Source organism: Erpetoichthys calabaricus, chromosome 17, assembly GCF_900747795.2.
Source record: "Erpetoichthys calabaricus chromosome 17, fErpCal1.3, whole genome shotgun sequence".
NCBI lineage: Eukaryota > Metazoa > Chordata > Cladistia > Polypteriformes > Polypteridae > Erpetoichthys > Erpetoichthys calabaricus.
Genome location: NC_041410.2, coordinates 31,263,122 through 31,284,175, shown reverse-complemented (window position 1 = coordinate 31,284,175; position 21,054 = coordinate 31,263,122). Strand labels below are relative to the sequence as shown.

Here is a 21,054-nt window from a genome sequence, read left to right as displayed (position 1 = left end):
CGAGCTCCCAACCACAGAGAAAATATTATATAACACAATTCGGGGTTCAAATAAACAATTGTTATTTTTTTACCAATGCTTTTCTAATAAATAATAGGCAAATGCACAAGTATATGCAGATTTCTTCTCCTTCTCCCCTCCTGTTGAGTGTTGCATGCTGCTATTTGACTCTTTCTCACTGAGGAGATGCTGGCAGTCTTGTTTTAAACCAGGCCCAGGAATGCTTCTGGTGTCGCAACAGTGGTCATCTTGAGCACTTCTGAGTCATACAGTATGGATTTTTTAGTTAATGTATAATCTTTTACAAATTATTACAGTATATGCTTAAATGAAGTTGTAACAATGAATTATTAAAACATAAGGAAAAGGACTGAAGGTAACTAAAGGGTTAACTAAACATTCAGTTTCATCAACATTGCATTTGTCTCCACTTTTCATTTTCACCGTTGCCTTCAGTTTCTCCTTTACAATAACTTGAACTGCCAAATAGTTGCTTTGTGTTTTATTACAGTTTTTCTGTGGTTATTGATAATGGTTTCAGAGTGTCTCTGTAACTGTGAAGAGCATAATGTAAAAATATAGTACAATAATTTGATAACATGATAAAGGTTTGCTTTCAAATAATATACTTTATTTCATTAAGGTACACTATGAATGGGAAATACATGGAGAAAAAGACAGTTATTGAAATTCAGAGTCACTTTGATTTACTGTACTGCTGGTCACTGTGCAGACCTACAGAGTTATTGAGACTGCAGATTATCTGGACTTATGGGACCTCATCATTGTACAGTAATCAGGTTTTCATAAGCTGAACAGCCTAGAACTGTCAGTGTTGAAGTTCTGAAAAATCAGTGTGAGAGAAATGATTATAGTATATCTACTAAAGCACAGTATGGGTCCTCTAAAATTAAGAAAAAAACTCATTGTATATTTTATATCTATTAGGCAACAGTTTGATTGTGGCTGATCTACTCAGTGATTACAGTTCTGTTTTTCACAAGAAGTATTTCAAGATGTGACTTAAGACAAATGATCATTTTAAAGGATTCAGCTACAGGTCCAGATGCTACCATCATTCTTGATGACCCATAACTGTCCAAGGTCGTAGCTCACATGCTGGCATGCTCCACTTATCGTTATATGAGTCCAGCCAGTTCCTGCAGGATTTCTGGCAGTTATTCCATCCCTGCGAAAAGAGCACAAAGTTGATTCAGTTTGGTCTGCAGCTCTAAAAGTCAAGAGGACAATCAGTTATTCGTTATTCTACATGGTATGTTGCACCTTTTATGGAAGATAAATTTAATTACTCTTTACAGAAAACAGAAGCGATTGTATTTTCCTAAAAATCTGTGCCCCCTGCCAAATACTAATAGTCCCTGGAAAAACAAATCAATACACATATTGGTTAACAGAAATATAAATATAGTTACCTAAATTTAAATACTAAAAGGTATGTCTGATAAATAGTAAGCACGCTAATATTATGACAAAACTCATTTTGGAGACACCTGCCCTAATCTTACAGCACAAGTACAGTAGGATTCACTCAACTCACTAAACCAGCAATCTTTTGAATGCTTGAAAAAGAATGATAATATTGATTATCAGCCTGTTTGAAGGACAGGGAGCAGAAGAAGACTTACCTGCGGTACACATTTCCTTGAGAATTCACCCCATATACACTGCCGTCAACACTCACTTCGATCATTATCAAGGAGCCTGGGATATGCTGCCACCATATACTGCCAGTGCAAGTAGTGGGTGTCACTCCTTTCTTTATAAAAATCTGGTTGGCGAAATTGACACCCCAGCAGCTAACGGGGCCACAAGAGTAGTACATGAGGGATCCTGGCAGATATTCCCATGGAGCAGGTGATTGATTGCTTGAAATTCCCATGGCGCCATTCCTCCCCATGCAATAGATATTATCATACATGTTGACACCAGCAACAAACTGATCACCTCCTGCATCAATCTGATTAAGCAAACCTGCAGTTAATGAGGAAAACATTAATACATTTCAAATAGTTTTTGTGACCTAAGCATGGCAAATATAACCAAAGATCTGCCATCACAGTCTGCATTTTTATATTCAAGTCAAGAATGAAGGGACACTTGTTTCTTGCTTATAGAAAAGGGAAAGATGAACTCAACATGATGAGCCTAAATTTTAGATTTAAGTGTGGCCACACTGCCATTCATTCTCATGTGTTTGAGACTAAACCATTCATTCTGCCGTAGAGTGGCTTCTCAACTTCATGGTCCTTGGGCTCTCAGTATCTGATCTTAGCACAAAGCACTGGATGGATGTTGATTTAGATTCCAGCTGTAAGAGAAGACTAGGGTCCCCTGGAATCCACTGTAAATAAAACAAAGGGGCTGTGGACATTTCTAATTTGAAGTGTTCAAATGATTGTACACATGTCCTCAGTACATCTGCTATTTTGAATAAATACTGTCTTTCATTACTGAATGGTCCCAGTGGTTGGGACTCGCATTTGTAGAAAGATCTGCACTAATCATTCTCTAGCATCTTATCTTCTAGTTCTTGTAGGCACATTAGGTTGCTTGCCTGGTTTTCTTGAAATGCCACGCAGTTTATCTTGTGTGATATTGGGAAACATTTAGTTGTGAAGTATTGCTACTATAGCTGGACTGCTTCCAAATACTGTCTTCATTTTCTTCCTTTCTTTGAGGTCATTTTAATCTTTCTTCCTGAAAAAATCTCAGATACTCAGTCTCCACTCTAATGTTTTTACATCCCTCATGTCAATTATGTGCTTAAATCTCACAGGAAAAAAATGCCTACCTGGAACTTGCACCCAATTTCCGTTCACCATTTTGTAGATTTGGTTTGCACTGTTCACTCCCCACAACCCAGCCGGACCAACTGTGACATGCTGTAGCGCTCCTGGCAATTGCACCCAGGTGCCACCAAAAAGAATGTAGATGTTGTCATTGCTGTTTACACCAACCACCATACCCAGACCAGCATCAATCTGTTGCAGACTCCCAGCCACCTGCTGGCAATTCAGAGCTACAAACAAAGTACAATATATTCCACATTAAGTTGGCATAGACTTGTGCAAATGAAGGTGTCAAAGACATATGCTTTTTTGTGTAGTTTTGTCTTTGTGTCTCATTTCTTTACCTCAAAAGATGTCTTTCAAATGTGTCATGCTTTTGCTTTATCTTTACTTACTTTTGGAAAGGTCACCAATTGACCACAGTCACTTTTGTGCACACACCCACGCTGATTTAGTTCAGAGTTGCCAGTCAATGTAATATTCAAGTATTTGTGATGTGGCAAGAAAACACAAGGTGGCATAGAAGGAACGTACACACTTCATATGAATAGCTTCTCAATATCTTTAACACCAGTAGTGAAAAGCACTTACCTACGCTGGAGCTGATGAAGAAAGCAATGAGAATCAGTAAACTCTTCATTCTTTCTTTGTCTTTCCTCGTGATTAAATCAGAACTCCTGTGGCCAGTTTTTATATGTGAGCTTTATCAAAGTTAACCAATATCAGGGCGTCAAGCTATGCTGCTTCGTGAGAACAGTAAAGTATAATGATAAATTGAGTGGCAGTTTAGGGAAAAGTGTTAATTTTTTAAGTATTATCCAGAATGTTAATTCACTTTGTGACCCAAAGTTAATCATGGAAATGGTGGGAGACGGCACATTGTAAACAGTTCTCAGGGAAATGTTTGCTAAATTGTAATGTGAGGCTTACCAAATATTTTACTTATCAGCACTGTGAGATACATTTTTTTTAACTGAATGAAATTAACCATTTCCATTTTATTATAAGTTGCTTTTTTTAATCTCTGATGTTCTTAAAAGATTCAAGTAATAATAACCAGTGTTCTCTTCAATAAAACTAGAGCACATAAGTGACTATTGGATTCACTACCTCTCTGTCCTGGGTTGGCTTCCACCCTGCTCCAGGCTTCTGTGATCCTGTATTGGAATGTAAAGGTTCAGAAAAAAAAATTATACCAGCTTTAATCTGGTCAATCCAATTCAAAGTCATGAAGTCCATAATTCATTCCAAAAACATCAGGTGAAAAACAGAAATGATATTGAAGGACACATTCATAACAGATAATTAAGAGTCACCAGTATCTTTGTTTTAGTATTGCTGCCTATAAATTTATAGATTTGTGATGGAATTACCATTGCAAATCTATTAACTATATTGTGGTCTCAACTCTTATTCTGTACTGCGGGCTTATACTACTTAACTCTTCACCAGTCCTTCATTATTTGTAATCTCTTTTGAGCTGTTATATTTCCATCAAAAGTTCACTATCCACATCAAAAACCCACATTTTGAATATGTATCCAAAAAATGTAAAAGCACAAGCCAGCAAAAAGTTTAAGTGCAGTGCTGTAAAGATGGTGGCTCAGCTGTTCACTGGACTGCATTTGGTGCCCTCACTGTTTAAAACTGTGTTGCCTTTTATTTTTTGTTATTATTTTTTGCCCCTTTATTAAAGGAAAATTTTCACAAAAAATGGAAGTGGACAAGGAGAGTAATTCCCCTTCACCATCCCCTCTGTTCTCCACCCAAGTGCAGTTCAACTCTTCTGACGATATGTAGCCACGTTTTAAAAATTGCCTTATTTTATTTTCCTGAGCGTTTCATCCATTTGTTATGTGTTTTCATTGTTTAATTTTATCACAGCGCCTGTCCATTCCAGTGTAGAGGGAAACGTAATTGGTATTCAAGACTAGACACACACAATAGAGGCTAACAAATGTTAAACAAGTAGGTAATTGGTGGTTTAGATGCTTTGTATTATGCACAAATCGTGGATGGACTGTAATACAGGTGTTTATGACTGTCTTAGTTATATTTGGGAAAACTATTTTATGGACTTTGAATGGGCTGGGATTATTTTTCTAAATGATAATATCAGAATATAGGTTTCTGTCAGTGTCGATTTCTAATGCAGGGTGCTGGGGCACCCCCACCCCAAATATTTTAAAAACTCGACTTAAATTAAGGGCGGCATGGTGGCGCAGTGGTAGTGCTGCTGCCTATCAGTAAGGAGACCTGGGTTCGCTTCCCAGGTCCTCCCTGCGTGGAGTTTGCATGTTCTCCCTGTGTCTGCGTGGGTTTCCTCCGGGTACTCTGGTTTCCTCCCACAGTCCAAAAACATGCAGGTTAGGTGGATTGGCGATTCTAAATTGGCCCTAGTGTGGGTGTGTTTGTTTGTGTGTGTGTCCCCTGTGGTGGGTTGGCACCCTGCCCAGTATTGGTTCTTGCCTTGTGCCCTGTGTTGGCTGGGATTGGCTCCAGCAGACCCCCATGACCCTGTGTTCGGATTCAGCGGTTTGGAAAATGGATGGATGGATGGACTTAAATTAATTAGGTGATGTGAAATAATTATGAAATAAATGTGTTTATTTGCACAATGTGGCTGGTGTCAGCGCATGTCAACATCCACTAAAAATGGGTTCCGACTTGTATTTGATTAATTTTTTTGTGAATACCTATATTTCCTGAGTGAAGGACGCTGGTCAGGTGAGACTGAATGCTAGTCCTTCATCTTTTGGCAAGCAAGTGACCAGAGGCTCCCCTTTAATTGGTTGCTTTCAGATATTTACGGGGATGCAGCTCTCTGTGCCCTGGACACTACCACATTTATTGGCAGTGAATTCGTATTGTTTTTGTTTTTTTTTAATATAATCTGATTGGACAATTGTTGATGCACTAGTTCATGTTCACGTCAATTGTTCGCAGTTCACACCTGCCATTAATGCTAGATGAGCGAGCATGACTTTGGGAATAAGGCACCTTCAAGTAGAACTTCAGAAATCAAAGAAAAAAAATTGTATTATTTGTTTAATGAAACACTTCATAAATTGTTCACTTGAATTAAAAAAAAAGAAGATAAAGGAGCTTCGACCAGACTATTGTGACTTAAGAATTTAGCAGCAGGCAAGTGACTGAGGGCAAGATTACACCTGGACTTTTTTCACCTCTTGTTATGACAAATAGAGTGGATTAACTGAATATGGTGTAAGTAATATCTTTTATAGCTTTCCCTGATTGTTTTTTCAAAGTGTTAGTACTAAAGTGTTGTGGACAGTGATAGGGGTATGATACCTAAAACATCTTTATGAAAAATGCAAGCAGCATTAAAGTAGCTGCAGTCATCTAGACCAGTGTTTTTCAACCTGTGTGCCACGGCACAGTGTTGTGCTGTCAGAGCTACCTAGGTGTGCCATGGAAATAATATTTAGTGGACCTGGATCTGAACCTGAGAGAGACAAACTCCTCGGGTGGTTGAGACCTGTCTGAGGAGGATAGGACTACCTGGAGAAGCTGGCATAAAAGCAGCTCAGTGATTGCTATGTTGCAGACACAGCACTTGTAGCACTTCAGACATATCTCCAGGCTGCTAGAGTCCATCTGCCATGGGAGTGTGGTCTCCAGTGAGTCTCACAAGGCCAGTGGCTAGTGGGTATGTGAGTTGACTCTGAGGCAGGGAGTGGCGGGCACAGGGATGAAGCAGATTGGAGATGCCACCAAAGTGCTCACTGAGTGCAGTGTCTGTGTAGTCCCACCCCTTCAGACAGTTGAACACATGTGTGAGATATAATGTGGTTGTGGTTAGTAAGATAGTGGTGTGCCTTAGGATGTTTTTGTTACAAAAAGTGTGCCACCAAAGAATATAGGTTGGAAAATACAGCTCTAGAAAATAGCATTAGGCTAAATTTTTTTGGCAGGCTTAGTGAAATGTCTCAATTTAATCAGTTAGTAATTGAGAAATTGTCAGACCTGGAGGAAAGCAGGTCATAAATTTATGTTCAAGGAAATATAGGTATCCTGATCGTAAAGGCAGAATAACACTTAGGTTCGACTTGTCCTGTGGGTGAAGTACAAGACAGGTTGAGGGGCGAGTTATGTTTTAAGATGTGGGGGTCTGTGCATCTTACAATGTGAATTTGTGTCCTGGCAAGCTTACATAGGACTGGGTATACTGGTAGCAAGTTTAGAATAAAATTAGGGTGGGAATGACTCTATGTGTATGGTAAATGATAAACTGGGATACAAGAATTGAGAGAAATCAGAGGACTAGTGATTGCATGATTTGGATATATGGAATACTGTGGAAATGGCAAAGGACTGGGCACTCTATTAATAGAGGAACAATAAGATTTGGATTGGACTTAGGCAATGAATGAGTTATAGGACAGATGGAAGTGCATGTTATTGGAAGATTACAGAGGTGGCGGTGAGGACATTATGGTGTGGGTTTTGGCAGAATGGGGAACTGGGCAAGTTTGGAGATGATTGTGCAATTTATAGACAGGTGTAACAAAAATTTCAGTGGCAGATATATCTGTTCGTTTCCAAATGTATAGGGCATGTTATGGTAAGGGAGAGCCCAGACACCCTGCGGAGGAAACTCATTTCAGCCGCTTGTATTCGCGATCTCATTCTTTCGGTCACTACCCATAGCTCATGACCATAGGTGAGGGTAGGAGCGTCGATCGACTGGTAAATTGAGAGCTTTGCCTTACGGCTCAGCTCCTTTATCACCACGACAGACCGATGCAGAGCCCACATCACTGCGGACGCCACACCGATCCGCCTGTCGATCTCACGCTCCATTATTCCCTCACTCATGAACAAGACCCCGAGATACTTGAACTCCTCCACTTGAGGCAGGATCTCGCTCCCAACCCTGAGAGGGCACTCTACCCTTATCCAGATGAGGACCATGGTCTCGGATTTGGAGGTGCTGATTCCCATCCCAGCCGCTTCACACTCAGCTGCGAACCGATCCAGAGAGAGCTGAAGATCACGGCCTGATGAAGCAAACAGGACAATATCATCTGCAAAAAGCAGTGACCCAATCCTGAGTCCACCAAACCGGACCCCCTCAACACCCTGGCTGCGCCTAGAAATTCTGTCCATAAAAGTTATGAACAGAATCGGTGACAAAGGGCAGCCCTGGCGGAGTCCAACTCTCACTGAAAACGGGTTCGACTTACTGCTGGCAATGAGGACCAAGCTCTGACACCGGTTGTACAGGGACCGAACAGTCCTTATCAGGGGGTCCGGTACCCCATACTCCCAGAGCACTCCCCACAGGATTCCCCAAGGGACACGGTCGAACGCCTTTTCCAGTCCACAAAGCACATGTAGACTGGTTGGGCGAACTCCCATGCACCCTCTAGGACTCTGCTAAGGGTGTAGAGCTGGTCCACTGTTCCGCGACCAGGACGAAAACCACACTGTTCCTCCTGAATCCAAGGTTCGACTATCCGACGGACCCTACTCTCCAGAACCCCTGAATAGACTTTTCCAGGGAGGCTGAGGAGTGTGAGGCTCTCCCTTAAAGACAGGGTGAGAAGCTCAGTCATCCGGGAGGGGCTCAGAGTAGAGCTGCTGTTCCTCCGCATCAAGAAGAGTCAGATGAGGTGGCTCAGGCATCTGATCAGGATGCCTCCTGGATGCCTCCCTGGTGAGGTGTTCCGGGCATGTCCAACCGGGAGGAGGCCCCGGGGAAGACCCAGGACACGCTGGAGGGACTATGTCTCCCGGCTGGCCTGGGAACGCCTTGGGATTCTCCCGGAAGAGCTAGAAGAAGTGGCCGGAAAGAGGGAAGTCTGGGCATCTCTGCTCAAGCTGCTGCCCCCACGACCCGACCTCGGATAAGCGGAAGAGGATGGATGGATGGATGGATGGATGGATGGATGGATGGATGGATGGATGGATGGATGGATGGATGGATGGACGTTATGGTCCATCGTTATGGTCCATCACGGACTGCAGTTTTGGAGCACAGCAGAAATGGGAAAGCTGGCATCAGATTGGACAGCATGGTGGAAAGTGTATAATGCGTTTTAGCCTGGATTTGTCCTATGGGTCTGGTACTAGACAGGCTGATGTGCATTGATAATATGATGAGGACCATGAGAGCATGTAGAATGATAAGATAGACAGATGTGAAACACATTATATAAAAGAAAGATAGATAGATAGATAGATAGATAGATAGATAGATAGATAGATAGATAGATAGATAGATAGATAGATAGACAGACAGACAGATGGACGGACGGACGGATAGATAGATAGATGTGAAAGGCACTATAGGTAAGGTACGTGTTGATTCAGTTTGTACACTCAAAAACTGTGCCCTCTCCCAAATTTTTTTCACCAGCCACCACTTGTTTCTGTTATCCAAAAAGTTATTATTAGACACATTTTCAGCAACAGATTAGGTTAAGATAACCAGGGGAATGATGGATTGCATGAGTCTCTACTGACTATTAAGCACAGTTTAAAATAGATTTTTATCGCAATGGAGTTGGTAGGCAGAAGCAGTGTGTCATGACATGGTGTCTTTGCCAGTGGTTATAACTTCACACTACAACAGCATATCATGGAGTTCTCTAAATGCATTTTTACACTTGTTTGGTTGGGCCAGTTTTTTCCCTGAAAGTTCAGTTTGTTGAGGGAGATGTGAACTCACCAATTGAACTCTAGTGCAGAACAAAACAACCATACTGAATGTGCATTAAGTTTGCATTAAAGAACTCGCGCAATTTCCAGGATACTCGCAAGCCCAGACACTCAGACTCCTCACTCAGTCTCACAATGGCCCCAATCAGAGCTTCCATTGACTTAGTGAAGATCACAGCATCATCGGCAAAGTCAAGATCAGTGAAGCTTTCTTCACCAACAGATGCTGCCCCACAGCCACTGTACCTCACAACCCTGCCCAACTCCCAGTCCATGCAAGCATTGAGCAGAGTAGGAGCAAGAACACAACCATGACAAACCCCAGAATCAACTTGGAAAAACACAGAGGTTCTGCCTCCACTCTGCACAGCACTCATAGTACCAGTGTAGAGGCTGGCCATGACATCCAGTGACTTCAGGGGGATCCCTCAAAGTCTCAGGATGGCCCACTGGGCAGCTCGATCCACTGAGTTGAACGCTTTTTGAAAATTGACAAAGTCTGCTAAAAAACTCTGCTAATTTTCACATTTTTGCTCAATGAGAACCTTCAGTGCCAGTTCCTGCTACTGGGATTTTTTTTCTTTTGAATTTGCAAGGGCCCCACACAAATGGTGGATCTGGCTATTATCACACTCAGGTGCACGAGAGACAGTTTAAGGGCTCAAGTGATGGTAAATCTCCTCCAATCCTAGGGGTGGCACTATGTGATAACATGCTCTCTTTTCCTATCTCTGCTGACCAGAAGATTGATAAATCTCTTCCAGCACCATCACTTCTGGTGTCCTTCCACCTCTTCCAGCCCCACTTCCATATGATCGGAAGACACGCCGTCTTGTGCAGTTAGAATAGAATTCTGATCAGTGAAGACATGGTTTTGCATTTTCACATGTTTTATTTTGATTGAAATCATTTTCAATGATACAGATTTTCCCATGGGTGTCCCAACGCTCTGCCTCTGTGCTGTGCAGAGAACGTGGAGGCTGACACAGAGAGATCAGCCGATGTCACCAGGGAACCGCACTGCTCAGAGTCCTCAGAGACAGGCTCTGTGTGGCAGACGGGTGGAGCTCATCATTTAGCTAACGCCACAAAGCACTTGCCTCTGCAGAAAGCTGCATCCCACCCCTCCAATCCCAATGGACAAGCAACTGCCTCATCTTGGCTGAAGATTTGCACGTGTCATGTCCCATAGATCCTCAAATTTCTTTACTGTTTCCAATAAACGTTTAGGATAACCATCACCAGGACTCTCATCATAATCTGCAAAAAAGACATTGTAGTACATCCCTCCATAACACACACATGACGGCACATCAAAATGTCAACACGTGACATTTTTTTTCTAGAGATCTTTATTTAAATACTAAATGACAGGCAGAAACATATGAATTAATGCATGAATACACTTACAGACAAGAAGTAAACATTTTTCCCTTGTATCCATGGCATTGATTTTGTAGAAAGCAAAACACCATTTACTTTTTGCTGAGTACAGTTTTAAATGAATAGTTTCTATCTTTCCTGTCTATCAATAATAATGGCACTGGAAAGTGAATTCCCACATTGATTAGCACAGTCATGTAAGAATTTCACTGTATTATGTTAATGTGACAATAATGACCAACAAACCTATAAACTCAAGCACAGGAAATGTGTCTTAGCAGGCTTCTTTCGCAGCAGGCCCTGCACATCACCTTTCACCTCACTTATTAATGATACCACCCATCATGACTAATGATGTGATCAGCACTGTAATACCCATAAAAGAGGTTTATTAGTGTTTGACCAGTTAAACTGTAAATTCTACTTAAGCTGATTTATGTCTGGCAATTCAATAAGATATTCTTCTGGAACAGAACTACAAATTAACCTGAGCATTATGGAGAGATTCTAGGCAAAATGTTTACCTTGAGTCCTGTCACTCTTTATGCAAATCTTGCTGTGTTTGCATGGTCATATTTGCATTTCACTTTGCTCAGTCCAAGCTTTCAAGTGGGTTAATTATCTAATTTTGCATGTTCTGCTTGTTTTGATGTATATTTTGCATTTCGAGCATATGTGTTTCACTCTGTCTGTCTTTGGCTAAGGCTTTTTCAAAGAGCTTAATGAAAAGACCAGCTGACACATTGATATTTCAACAAACAGTGTCTTCTTGGTTTCAGCAGATTTATGACAGAAAATGGCACTACATCAGACATGCTTTTAACATAATACTGGTTTTTCATTTGTCTGTGTCCTTACCAATGAATGTGTCCCTGCTTAGCTCTCCCTGCTTCATTTTCACACATATAGATGGGCTTCCTAAATTAACTTCTGCTTGATTTATGTTTCAGAAAGCCTTTAACAGATTTTAATTTTACTTTCATATTTGTGCTGAAGAGTTAAAGAAGAGTTATAAATAGAACGTTTGTTTGCACAATATATTAAATCAGTTCATGAACAGGAGATCCTATCAATATTTACGCCTTGTATTTACCCACCCAGGTAGGTGAGCAACCTGTCCAAACAGGGTGTAGAATTGCTAATGTCATATGTATGGGGAGGAGAAGGACATTACAAGAAGAAGAGAAGTAGAGAGTGTACGAGAAGTTGAGTGGAAGGTGGTGTGGAAGGGAAAGGATGTGGGTGGTGTTAAAGGGTGAAAGACAAAGAAAGAGGAAAAAAACATATGAAGCTAAATACAAGCAAGTAGTAGATGTGAGAGTGACAGTAATACCAATATGACCTGGATAGATGCTTGCTGCCAGGCAGCTCTCTGTCTTATGTTCCGATTCAGCTTGGCCTTTGATCCACCATGCAGTCTGCATAAGGTAGCAGGATGGAATAGTAAAGAGAGCATGGTATTTTACAGGTAATTATATCATAAACTGCCTTCTCAAACCTTGTCTCTGAGTCAAAAATGTACTTGTTAAGTGTTCCTTGTCGCCTTACCAGAGTTTTTCATATGCTTTTGCATCTCATGAATCAAAGAAACAAATGAAACACTCCCACGTTAAGCCAGTAATATCCACGTGCATAATCATAATGACCAATATGAAATGCCTGCTGTCTCATCTACTTGCCAAAACGTTTTGACTTCATCATTAATCTCCTAAAGCAGCAACAATAAAATCATTTTGTGTGAACTGTGACATGTCAGAGACGCAGAAAGCAATATTAATGAAAAACTGAACTGTCAAGAGATAAGCATACTTTGCAAACCGTTCTGTAAATTCTCTGAGGTTGCCCTTATTGACAGAATCTCCACTCACATCATGACTCCTTGTTGCTTATGGCAGGTTGAATCTGTTAGTCACCTTAGAGCAGTCACGTTCTTCTTACCCTGCTTTTCATTGTGCTTTGCCACTTAACGCTAGGCATCCTTGATATATTGCACTCTGCCAAATATTCTCAGCAATGTACAAGCAGATGTTCTTAGCCTTTTCAAGAATGTACAGTGGGGGAAATAAGTAGCTGATCCCCCTTTGAATTTGTTAGTTTGCTCACTTACAAAGAAATAAACGGCCTCTAATTTTATGGTAGTTTCGATTTAGTGGAGAGGGGCAGAAAATCAAACAAAAATCCTCAAAAAAACACATTACATAAAAGTTATAAATTGATTTGCATATCATTGAGACAAATAAGTATTTGATCCCCTACAACCCAGTCAGAATTTTGGCTCCCATAGATTGACTGTGTTCCCATGTGGCACACAGATTACAATCAATCAATTAATCAATCAATCAATCAATCACAGATACTCCTGATCTCAACTTGTTATGTGTATAAAACACACCTGTCCACAAGATTGTAGACCTGCACAAGGCTGGAATTGGCTACAAGACCATCATCAAGAAGCTTGGTGAGAAGGTGACAACTGTTGGTGCGATTATTTGGAAATGGAATAAATATAAAATGACCATCTATTGCCCTCGGTCTGGTGATTCATGCAAGATCTTGCCTCATGGGGTGAAGATGATCATGAGAAAGGTGAGGGATAAGCCCAAAACTACATGGAGGAGCTTGTTAATGATCTGAAGGCAATTGGGACCACAGTCAGCAAGAACACCATTGGTAACACACTACACCATAATGGATTGAAATGTTGCAGTGCCCGCAAGGTCCCCCTGCTCAAGAAGGCACATGTACAGGCCCATCTTAACTTTTCCAGTGAACATCCCGGGGCTGCAAGATTAACTTAAATTAACATGAATTAACTTAAATATGGCGAGTTGCTTGAAATGATAATTGATCAAAATGAAGAATTTTAATAAGTTGCTTTATTTAATTAAGGCACAGTATTGCAGAGACATGCATAGCTGAATAAAATATCACTTCAGAATTAAAGACAGTTAGAAATGTAAGTTACTTTCCTGTTATGTTAAGTTACTTTAGAGGTATTGAAAGTGTCTGGTATTTGAATTTAAAGTTCATTTTCCATTCACAACTCTTAACAGTATGGTATTTGCTCTGTTGCACTACAGATAGTAAGAAAGTGACAGAGATGTTTTAACAGGTTCTCTTTTCTCTGAAGCTCATTATGGTTATCTTAACATGAACAAAACTGTAAATCTATAAAGACACATTATGATGTGTTTATGAACAAGGACAATATTTTTGGTTTTGGAAAGTAGATTAAGAAGTTAAGCTCTGCGACTTTTCAAATGAATTATCACTAGAAATGGGTTATGCTTGCAAGTGGACTCATCCTAGAGGAGATTAGCTACAGGTCCAGATGCTGTCATCATCCTTGATGACCCATAACTGCCCAAGGTCGTAGGACACGTGCTTGATTTTCCCACATATGTTAATTTGTGTCCAATCAGTACCAGCAGGATTGCTGTCAGTTATTCCATCCCTGTGAAAAAAGCACAAACGTTATCAGATTCCGTGTAAACTTGGAACAGAATTGACAACAGTCATTATTCATTATTTACATACATAGCACTTTGATTTTGGAAATGGGGCAGTGCCGTGACCAGTGTTGCAGCTGCACAGGGTTTAAATCCTGACTCAGTCACAGCCTGTGTTTTCTTAAAATAATCCATTTTCTTCAGACATATCAAAAATGTTCATGTTTCTTGGCTGACTTGTGTAGGGATGTGTGTGCGTGTTTGTGCCCAGAAGTCAACTGACTATCCAGGGAGGTGCTCTGTCATTCTTCCACTGCTGATAGTATAGGCTGTGGCCCCCTTTGACCTGGTGAATCAATAAGCTTGTGACAAAGCCACAATAAACTATTATTTTTTAGTTACAATGTTTTTTGGGAGGAAGAATCCTGAATTCCTTGTTTAGCTTTTATTTTGAAAAGACTGCCTTGTTTTTATGTGATGACAGGAAGGACTTTTATTGTGAAGCAAAATGTTACAGGAATGACACCATCTTGTGGAGTGCAGAGGAAAAAAGAAGAGAAAAAAATGAATAAAGAAGCCCCTGGGGAGAAGAGGCTAGGTATTCCATCTCTGTAACCAAGACTGTTATGTGTTACCTTCATAAATACTTGGGAATGTAAACATTTTGGACTTTTATTTGAGATTATAATGTGGTTACGGATTATAATTAAAATGAAGAATCCTCAGGGTGATTCACCAACTGGATTATACTCACTTGATGTTCTCAGACTTTATAATTAGGAAAAGCAACCAGCATTATTATGAAGAAGAAAAGCCCATTGGATGGTTGGTTGAGATCAATCTTACTTCATAAAGGAAGTGCTAAAAATAAATAATATTTAGGTTTTTTTTGTAATATATTTTCTTATTTAGATATTCCTGTATGCGAATCTCCTTGTGATTTGAATATAAATTCTCAATAGATTTGCCTTTATTGCATGGTATATAAGGTGTGTATAGCTATTTCTTCCCCTTGTAACATCAAAGAATTCAACCTTGGTTGGTTTGTACCTCAATTTGTTATAAGCTGTGATAGCTAATTGTTACAAGATGATTTAAAAATGTACGGATAGACTTGAATAGTGCTTTATGTATGCATCTATGCATATTTCTGAATCAGTAAATAACAAATGGCAGTCTTAAAAAAGTAATTGTAAGAAGTGTCAGTTTTTAATCTGTTAGGTTTTATGGCTAAGGTTCCTTTAGAGCACAAGCAGCTACGTTGACATGTTCAGTGTGTTACAGTGAACCATTTCTGCAATTCAAACCAGTGTCTAGCTTTTTAATCAAGAGCTATCCTTGTGACAAGTGTTATAATATTGTTTTTTTGCGTTTACAGAAAGACGTGCCAATGAAAGAAGACCTACCTGCGGAAAACATTTCCATCAGCGTTTACTCCATAGACACTGCCATCTGTGCCCACTTCAATCATTGCCAAGGATCCTGGAATGTTCTGCCACTGTTGACTGCCCTTGCAAGCAGTAGGCGTCACACCTTTCATTATAAATATTTGGTTTGCAGAATTGACACCCCAACAGCCATTGGGGCCACATGAGTAGTACTTAAGGGCTCCAGGCAGTTGCTCCCATGCAGTCGGAGTCTGGGCATTTCTAAATGCCATTGTGGCTTGCCTGCCCATGCAGAAGATACCATCAACCATGTTTGCACCAGAGACAAACTCATCACCACCTGCATCAATCTGCTTCAGCAAGCCTGTAGTGAATGAGGAAATAATACAAAGATTTAAATACTGAATTTAAGGATAACATGGTAAGAACTTCAGATTTTAGTTTACCTTCATTCTAATCAGAATAAGGCTTAAGTCTGCTTAAGAATAAGACATCATTTTAAAACAATTTGGTCCCAGATTCCAATTTAGGCACACAGTCACAAGAAATTACAAGTGGCTGCTTAGATAATTAATTTTATACTTTTGAACAGAAACATTAACCCACAAACCCCTGAGGAAATTTACACACAAGAGGAACATTCCAACTCCACACTGCAGAACTATATTTGAGTATGCAAAAATTATAGCTGTTTATGCCACTTTGAACCCATTAAGTGAAAGGTCTATTCCTTGAAATGCCTCTAAAAAAATTAAAACTGGCAATTTCTAGATGCTCACTCTCTGTATTCATTTTCTGCTGCTAAATTATGTGAGAAAATTCACATTTGATGCTTGTATGTATTGTCACACACGTGTGCTTAGGAGGCAGCAAATGGGCTCGAATACATGTAATTCCATGCCTGACCAGGGGGTGGCGAAGTGCACTAATTCTCCCTCTCGATCTCTTTCAGACTATTCTAGGGAAATCCTGCCTGGCTCTGGGGCAGCCAATGACGTCAATTCTGGTTCCGGTCCTGATGACATCACTTCCTGTAATGGCCTTTAAAGCCACCATCTTGTTAATATTGTGTCAGTTCTGTTTTGGACTGAGTAGAGTGAACATGGAACTGTTGTTAAAGAAATTTTGCAGCCGGGAACAATTACATGGGTGGCTGCCCCAAACCTTCGCAATGTCTTGTGATCGTTATTGTTACAGTATGTATTGTCTCAGAGATATTCATAATAGTCCAAGCTGAAAAAAAAAATCTCCCTGACAGTTTCACAGTTCTCGCATTATTCTACCATAGAAGAAAAAAATGTCTACCTGGAACATTAACCCACTGGCCAGCCACTATCTTGTAGATTTGGTTATCTTTGTTGACACCCCACACGCCTGCAGGTCCAATAGTGATGTGCTTCAAAGCTCCTGGCAGTTGCACCCAAGTGCTGCCATAGCGGGTGTAGATGTTGTCGTTGCTGTTCACACCAAACACCTGGCCCAGGCTGACATCAATTTGTTTCAGACGTCCATCCACCTGCTGGCAATCCAGTGCTGCAAAAGAGGTACAGGAGTATAACACTGATGTTTAAAGGCAGCTTTGCAATGTGAGTAGCTTAAGCTTCTTTTTCCTGTACATACTTTAGTAATTAATCATCTTATGCAAAACATGCATGTCCAAACTGTACATGCTGAACCCTTACATAGAAATTTAATGTTCTTTAATGAGCATAACTTTAGATTTTAACTCTTTTTGTGTAATCCTTTATATATTTGCAATTAATATTTTTTAAATAAATTAAAGAGCTGAACTTCCTATATGTCGATGTCAATTATCTGGGAGTTCAGAACAGTCCTGTGTTTGGACAGCTTTTTCTTTATTTCAGCCATTAGGTGGAAGAAATTAAGTGGGAGTGGTGGGGTTGACTATTTCATTTGTTAGCAGTTGTCTTTCTCGTCCCATTTACTTTATAGGGATATCCTACTTGAGCCACAAATGAGCCATTGGTAGCCCCCCAAATATACAGAAGAAATAAAAGCATATGAGGTTAGTTCAAAGGGTTTGCTTCAGAACTGTTTCCATGACTTGTTACTGACAGCTTAATGTTTGGTTTTGATTATTTTTAAAATACAATGCAATTGTTCTTATATAAAATGTGTCTGATCCCAGTAATATTTATTACTTGCTGTTTATTTGACCTTTTTCCTTATATGGCTCATTTTCAATAAAATTATATTATTCTTTTTTTCTGGATATTTCATTCTTTTGAAGGCTTTATTTTATTAGTGTTGCTATCCAGATTTATTGATGTTGTATAAACTAACATAAAGTAATGTTCCCCAACCCACTTAATCCAACTCAGGGTTGTGTGACCCTCGGCACCGAGCTGAAAAGATTCCTCAGCAGGACACCAGTTCATTGCCAGGCCCCCTCACACATGCACTGACAAGAGGTCAATTTAGTATAACACAACCGGAACATCAATGGGATGAGGGAAGCAAACCAGAGTACCCCAAGAAAAACTATACCTTTATGGGCAAATAAACTTCAGAGTCAAAAATGTCCAGGTACAGGATCAGAACTCAGAAAGCTGTAACACTGTCTATCCACTTGACCACCATGATGCCCATTTTGCAAATTAGTTTGCACTTACTTGAGTTAGGAGTGAAGCTGGAAGCTGGAGTATGCTGGAACTTCAAGAAGTTTAAATTGCATTGAATGATGAGAGGGTGGGTTCACTACAACAAATGAGGATGGTCTCAGACTGCATTTGTCAGCCCACCCGGTCCACACAGAAATCACAGTTCATTATGAGGTCAGGAAATGCATGTTTTATTTATTTACACTGAAGTTATGAGTGTGATTATATGATTAAACTGGAACCTCTACATCCTTGAAGTACAGTATATTTTGCCCGTGATCTTGTATTTTCCTTTTGTACGGGGGGACTTCATCAGAATTGGGGTGCAAAGGAAATTTCTTGGGTAACAGGAAAGATGCCAGGCCATAAGATGCTCTTGCCTAGTACCGTATGTGCAGGTAGTGACAAAGTATATTGTAACAATGCAAGTGTGTTGTTACCATTTAATAATTCTAAGACGCATAATTGTGTGGAGAGCCCCAAAAATGAAACCAGTAAGGGCTCTGATAAGAAATGACAAATGGAGTGTTCTGTGAACACAACAGCTACATTTCTGCTTAATGCTAAAGGGCAACTGACACAGTACTTAACAGGGTTTGGATGACCCTCTGTCAAAAGCAGTATGACACCTTGCAGCAGTAGGAAATGCTCCAGAAGTAAATGCTTCTGGACTTTAGGATTCGAGGAAGGACAAGGAGTTTGACATTCCAAAGGCAGAAGAAAATAAGTTTATTATGGTATTTATGACTCACTAGTACACATTAAAGTAGACAGCCTACCAGAATGTTGTATGGCCCTTTAAATTAGAACTAACGTTAAAGATTGCAGACCACTGTGGAGATTTCTAAGACAATGGCCTTAGGAATTTCAGAAGACAGCTTGACCCCAGAAATGAAGACTGGTTTGTCCCTGGAAGTAGATCCTGGCCAGTGCTTATAAAGATTCTTCCAGGTATTGCTTCAGTGACTGTAATCATGTGAGGATAGGTGTGGGTGAACACTCAACAGTGGAAGGATGAGAGGCCACTGAAAGGAGGCAAATGTGAAAGGAAGAACAGAGACAGACCTACAAAGTTACATTAAAGTAGGCAAAGCCACAGATCATGAGCAGAACGTGCATTATAAAGGCCTAGAGTGATTATAGAGTTCTCCTTATTTTATTGTTTTGTACTTGTTGTCTCCTAGATATCTTGTACCCTTCTACTTACTGTTATTATCACTAATTCATCTTTCCTTTCTCCTTATCTTGAGCTCTTTATAGTGTTTTTTCCAGTTTAGGGAGGCTCAATATTACCCCCTAGTGTTCATTATTTATTTAGTCCTGTATGACTATTAAAATATTGCTATCTACACACATCCAGGTTTATACAGTTCTATCAAACTGTACAGATTTTTATTTTCCCTTAGCTCATTTATTTCTAATGTATTTACCTGGTGCTAGTTAAGCAACTCAAAACATTAAAGTACATAATTTTCTTATTTTTGGAGTATATCTAGGGTTGTTCAGGATCACTGAGTATAGTTTGATCCTGTAAGCATCAGAATTTCTATTGAATGCCCTGTACTTAATTATAAATTATAACAGTAATATTATGCGCCTTAAGTTTTTATGTTTATAAAGAGTCATAATATTTGGAAGACTGATTTAATTCTCTTGAATTTTTTTTTTACTTCTATGTTAAGTTCAATTTCTTGTATTTTTTTAAAGGAAACAAATTGATTGTGTTTTTCCATACTGACAAATTAATAAGAAGCAAATATCTGGGTTTATTTATAGACAAAGGTACTGCTCACTGCGGTGGGTTGGCACCCTGCCCGGGATTGGTTCCTGCCTTGTGCCCTGTGTTGGCTGGGATTGGCTCCAGTAGACCCCCGTGACCCTGTATTCGGATTCAGCGGGTTGGAAAATGGATGGATGGATGGATGGTACTGCTCAGATGTGGTGCCATTGTGTTGTGAACTCCCACATTAGACCTAAAGTGTGGTTATTGTCACATCTGTTTAATTTGACCGCTTTAGTTTGATAAAGGCAGGTGTCATTCCTTTAAATGACTACTTACATTAAGGAACTGAGTATGTGCCATATTCTGCTGGTAAGTGAAAATCAATTGGCTGCAGCAAATCTCTTTTTAATTCCCAGTTAGGTATCATGCCACACCAAAACCTAAGTAAGATAGCATTAAAACATCTCCAGTACTTACCCACACTGGAGCTGATGAAGAGAGCGATGAAGATCAGGTAACACTTCATTCTTGCTGTGCCTTTCTACCTAATAATTCAGCACTTCTTTTGACACATTTTTATATACATGCTTTCCTACAGCTGACCAATGTGCGTGGAGCTTTAAAGGGACCCTCCAAAGTTAAATAAGAAATTGTAATAAAAGGAGTGGTTCTGTTTCATTGTTGAATGCAAAGCAGATAACTATGCATTACAAATGTGGTAAAATATTTACAAAGTTATGGCTTTGCAAATGATTGCTTGGGAAGAAAGGACTGACCAGAGCTTCATTCACACCAAGTGTCCTTTGTGGGCTTTTAGGCACTATTGTCCCATGAGTAAAGAGGCAACTTGGATGTTAATCTAAGGCACGGCTTTAGCGATTGAACATTTATATAAAATATTTATGTTAATGATGGCAATTACCTGGATAAACTGGGATAGGAAATATTTGAATAAATTCATCTTCAAAAATGTTCTGTGGTTGACTTTGTTGTATC

The 21,054-nt window shown here is 39.9% G+C and overlaps 2 protein-coding genes across 3 annotated transcripts in view; both read right to left on the bottom strand.

Annotated features, from left to right (window-relative positions):
* Window positions 1-3,454, bottom strand: part of LOC114668145 (fish-egg lectin-like) — a 39,287-nt gene extending 35,833 nt beyond the window's left edge. Inside the window, exons 1-2 of the mRNA XM_051920642.1 lie at window positions 3,402-3,454; window positions 2,813-3,040 (exon numbers count right to left, since the gene is read on the bottom strand). Coding sequence (XP_051776602.1) covers window positions 2,813-3,040; window positions 3,402-3,450 — 277 coding nt within the window. The 5' untranslated portion in view covers window positions 3,451-3,454. The remainder of the gene's footprint in view (window positions 1-2,812; window positions 3,041-3,401) is intronic.
* On the bottom strand, window positions 1,036-20,703 carry LOC114667553 (fish-egg lectin-like). 2 transcript variants are annotated; one of them, XM_051920641.1, is made up of 4 exons: window positions 20,536-20,703; window positions 17,020-17,247; window positions 15,733-16,078; window positions 1,036-1,189 (listed from the first exon to the last, which is right to left on the bottom strand). In XM_051920641.1, exons 1-4 carry the CDS (start codon window positions 20,582-20,584, stop codon window positions 1,051-1,053), a joined length of 762 nt encoding a protein of 253 aa, XP_051776601.1. In that variant the 5' UTR covers window positions 20,585-20,703; the 3' UTR covers window positions 1,036-1,050. The 2 variants fall into 2 exon arrangements, with proteins under 2 accessions (XP_051776601.1, XP_028678727.1); XM_028822894.2 differs by lacking the exon at window positions 1,036-1,189 and adding an exon at window positions 13,734-14,331.
* Between the last annotated feature and the right edge of the window lie 351 nt (window positions 20,704-21,054).